Raw genomic sequence first — 4830 nt, 5'->3', positions numbered from 1 at the left:
AATAGACTCTAAGTCTCAAAGGTTCCATAGCCCCTCAAAATAATATACCACAGTCTGGGGGGCAAAATGTACCAACATAAGGGAGACAAGTTACATTCAAGCCATAAAAATGGAATAAAACAAGTTAATTTTAAATATTAAAATGAATTATAAGCTATTAAAAGTTAAATTTCATCTGTTAGAACAAATACATTAATACAAAGTAATCTATGAAAACCTTGCCATTAGATTAATTAATATTCTTTCCCTGGAATGCCACATTAAAGGTTAAATGTTTAGGTTGAGACTAGTTAAATTCCATTATCTAGTCATGTAATGAGACAATACATGTCTTAAAGGTGGTTTTAACACTTTACTGTTTCACCCAAAACCTGCCTTCAAAGAAATAATCACAGATCTAATTTGCTGTATTATTTTATGATAGGATACATTTCCATACTCGATGCATGTTTACTAACATTTACTATAGTAGTATAGTTAATAAAGAAGATAATTTGGTTTATATTTCTAAGAGGCTTTTAATTTAGGGAGGTTGTAAGATAGATAAATCAAATGCCTCACATAAATGAGAAAAAGAAAGATATCTTAAAGGGAGTACAAAATGCAGTGGGGATCTAGAAGAGAGAGTGGAGAGGGAGAGGGACACATACACATACAAGAAGGATCTGTGGAGATTTGGCCTCAGATAAGCCATGGTCACTAAAGGAGTGGAGGTGATCATTCATAGAAAGAAAGAGCGATCAGCAAACACACAAACAAGTATTAGTTGTGTTAAGGGAACACTGTGTCTTTTAAGTATTAGCTGTGTTAAGAGGTGTGGTGGTTTGAATAGGTATGGTCCCCATAGACTCATGTGTTTGAATACTTGGTCCATAGGGAATGGCACTAGTAGGAGGTGTGGCCTTGCTGGAGGAAGTGTATTACTGTGGGGTCTGGCTTTGAGGTCCCATATGCTCAAGCTGTGCCCAGTGTGGCACATAGTCTCCTTCTGCTATCTGCAGATCAAGCTGTAGAACTCACAGCTCCTACTTTATGACTGTGTCTGCCTACATGTTTCCTGCTATGACAATAAAGGACTAAACTTCTGAACTGTAAGCCAGCCCCAATTAAATATTTTCCTTTATAAGAGTTGCCATGGTCATGGTGTCTCATCACAGAATCTTTTACTTCCTCTGGAGTCCAGTTCCCTCGACTAAACTTACTACAACTGTTCCGGGCAAAACTAAGAAGGTAGGCTGGGGGATTACTCAGCAGGATCTTAGCAATGTGGAACTGGGTATTTGTAATTTAAGAGGCATTACTATTGTAGAGCTGTTCTCATTGGTTTACCATAGTTGCAGCGAGTCTAGGGAAAATGGACCATCCAACCACCTCCATCTCTTCTCACAATCTTGTTATCATTAACTGGTTTCATGTATTCATAGAAGACCAACACATTTGTAGCCATTGTACTGAACTTGTAGGTTGTTCATACTATACTGCTATCATGAGACTATAATCACAATCTTTTGATAAGTTTTACTTTTGTCTTATTTTGTAAGCTAAAATATTAGATATTAAACTGATTGGATGAAATATAAAATAGTTCAAGGTTATTGATACATATTTTCACATTAACTTGCCCAAATACTCGTGCACATTTACAGTTCTACATGAAGTTTCAAAGTTATCAGCCTGTGGATTTTAATGTTTTTACCTCAGAGTATGCTCTGGCCACTACCAGGTCTATAATAAATAATACTCCATGAAATACCACTGCTTGAAAAAGGAAGCTTGCTCTCAATGAAAGTGCATTGCTAAGCCTGAGTAAGCATTTAGAAAGTGCATTGTATTCGTTAAGGCTTGTACGTAATAAATAATGAGTGGTCAGAGTGGACAACAATCATTGTCTCAAGAAAAGTGCACAGTGAAGCCAGCTCTTTCGTTACTTCCTCAAACAGCAACACAATGGGGGAAAGTAAAGGAAATGTTCCATAAAACCCTGAAATGGGAACCAGAAAAACCTAAGGTATAAACTTGGGAAAACGACGTGCAAGGAAACAAAGACGACAGAAAAGAACACCCTCCCTCAGGGTTTCAGATGCGTGAGAGATAAATATTTCCCAGAACTGGAGTGGTACAAGGTGTGCAGAGATCCCTGTGTGCCCTCCACCATGGTTCACAGACAGCTCCCTGAAACGGTGTTGCTGCTCTTGGTTTCTTCCACTATCTTCTCTCTAGAATCGAAACGGATTCCCTTCCAATTGTGGATGAACAGAGAAAGCCTACAACTACTGAAACCTTTGCCAAGCTCGTCAGTCCAGCAGTGTCTAGCACACAGGAAGAATTTCCTGCTTCCTCAGCAGTCTGTGAGTCCTCACCAGTACCAAGAGGGACAGGCGCTGGCTGTTCTGCACGAGATCCTTCAGCAGATCTTCACGCTCTTCCAGACACATGGGACTATGGGCATTTGGGAGGAAAACCATATAGAAAAAGTCTTAGCTGCGCTTCACCGGCAGCTGGAATACGTGGAGTCCCTGGGTGGACTGAACACAGCGCAGAAGAGTGGGGACTCCAGTGCACAGAACCTTAGGTTACAGATTAAAGCATACTTCAGGAGGATCCACGATTACTTGGAAAACCAAAGGTACAGCAGCTGTGCCTGGATCATTGTCCAGATAGAACTCCACCGCTGTATGTCCTTTGTGTTCAGGTTCACAACATGGCTGAGCAGACAAGACCCAGACCCTTGAACACTGAGAAGCAAGACCCAACAGTGGATTTGAAAGACATAGGTTGGTGGCGGAGTGGGAGGAGCTATATGAACATGATTTGTTTCTTTTTGGTGTAAAATGGCCGCATTGTTTTGCTTCTGCCCCGGTTTAACTGCGTCCTAAGATGGTATGAGTTGCAAATATCCATTTTGCCAAGCCATGTTATGTTTTCTACCAACTTCAAAATATTTAAGAATTAAAATTAATTCATTAAAATTTCATAATTGGTTCTTCAGTGGTGAAATTTTCATAGAATTTTGCCGTTAGATACGATGAGCTATCTCGATAATGTAGTGAACATTCCCTTAGCATACAGCATTCATTCATGCTTACCCGAAATTGTTAGAGACAATGAAACTAGCATCAATCCATGAATATTTCTGTTACAAAGCCATAATAGAAATATGGCCAAAAGGTGTGAACAATTTTCAGAGGAATGAAAACAGATTCAATCTCACTCATTATAATAATAATGTAGATTACAACTGAATAGCATGCTGTTTTTAACCTATTAGCTAACACCGCAAGGTTTAATTATGAAAAATATGCAGACTCAACACATTTCTGAGAAAGCAGGAACTTTTCCTGTGTGTTAGACACTGTTGGGGTGATTAGTTAATGCTCGTACAATTTGCTAGATCAGCAGAAGTTAGTGTAAGCAAATTCACCTAAGAGAACAAGATTCTCTTGAAGGGAATGAGATGTTTTCTCTACAAAAGTACATAAAGGAAAATAAAAGCAAAAAAAAAAAAAAGTAAAATGTGTATAAGTAGTATATTTGGGTAAAACCATGAAGTAATCTTAATATTTGTACTGACTATATGTGAAGAACTAAAGAACACACGAGAAATAAATGGTCAGGATTAATTATTGTTCTGTGGAGGGCGACTTGAGGGATGGGGCAGGGAGAAGAGGGAAGGAGAGCCATTACTCATGTTTCTGTGATAGCTTTGAGTCATATGCTTATTATAAATTAAGTTAAATGCATCCAGCTGGTTAGAATTATAAGAATTATCAACGAAGGAGCCTTGCTGAGGAACAGAGGGGCTAGTTGACGGAGGAAGCAGGACTGAAGCAGCCCGCTCTTGGTTGGCAAAGGCTGGGAGGTGGAGAGCCAAGAGGAAGCTGACCATGCCACGGAGAGGGGCTTCTGCTTCCGGAGGGCTCAGATAGTGACAGGCTCGAATCTCTCCTAGCCACGCCCTTCCAGAAGGCATCACAAAGCAATGTGGAGCAAGATGTCTGAAGTCCGCTGAGACTCGCTGACTTGGCTACACTACAGATACAAAGGACACAAGCTCTGCAACTACTTCTACTTCACGGTCATTGCGTATTCTGCCATGGAAATTACTTCTGAATGTAGAGGCTTGCCGGAGAACCAGACAATCCCAATTTTGTTTAACCATTGCAAGCAGCTCTTGGTAGAGGCACCTAGATTTGGCTTAAATGAAAGGGGAGGGGAGCTGAATGGGCTTCTGAATGTGAAGCGGTTGCCACAGTGAGGTAATCTGTCCAACAACTGAAAACACAGGAGCTAGCAGGTGAGGGAAAGGCCGTGCTGACTTCACTGTGAGGCCCAGGACGGGATCTGTTTACCTTTAAGTTCACAGAGAGGTAGTGGAGTCAGGGAAGGAAAATAATATTTACCATACTTGACTGAAAATACAGGTCGTTTTACTTCTCATGCTCTGGAAAACTTTTTGTTGTTTTTCTACTTTAAACCAGGAAGTTTCCAGAACCAAATCCGTCATCTAACAATTACTCAGTTCTCTGAACAACCTTGTCTGTTTTTCTCAGGTGAAAACAAGACTTCAAAGATGAAGTAACTTGCTTAAAACAACAGAGCAAGTCCCAGAGTTAGCCAGCGCTAGCCAGTGCAAAGACTCTATCCCAAGGCACCCTGACTTGTGGCTCAAACACCTGCACTTGTGTAAAATAATCATTTGTGATAATAATTATATTCTAGCTTGAGCTATGACCTCTGAATTCTGGATTAAAGAAAGGATATATCTCCTCTAGACACCCCTTTCCTCAAAACTTGAGTATAGAGTAAGCCCAGTGTTGATATCAGACACAT

The 4830-nt window shown here is 40.2% G+C and overlaps 1 protein-coding gene across 1 annotated transcript; it reads left to right on the top strand.

The window, feature by feature from the left end:
• The first annotated feature begins 2137 nt into the window (after positions 1–2137).
• Ifne (interferon epsilon) lies at positions 2138–2789 on the top strand. Its single transcript, XM_021159198.1, has one exon. It carries the CDS (start codon positions 2154–2156, stop codon positions 2730–2732), a length of 579 nt encoding a protein of 192 aa, XP_021014857.1. The 5' UTR covers positions 2138–2153; the 3' UTR covers positions 2733–2789.
• Positions 2790–4830: the final 2041 nt, after the last annotated feature.

Source organism: Mus caroli, chromosome 4, assembly GCF_900094665.2.
Source record: "Mus caroli chromosome 4, CAROLI_EIJ_v1.1, whole genome shotgun sequence".
Taxonomy (NCBI): Eukaryota; Metazoa; Chordata; class Mammalia; order Rodentia; family Muridae; genus Mus; species Mus caroli.
Note: the sequence above shows the minus strand (reverse complement) of the source record. Positions and strands in the feature narration are given on the sequence as shown.

Excerpts from the sequence above, each read along its gene's own strand:
- Ifne (XM_021159198.1), top strand. The coding sequence starts at position 2,154 with ATGGTTCACAGACAGCTCCCTGAAACGGTGTTGCTGCTCTTGGTTTCT.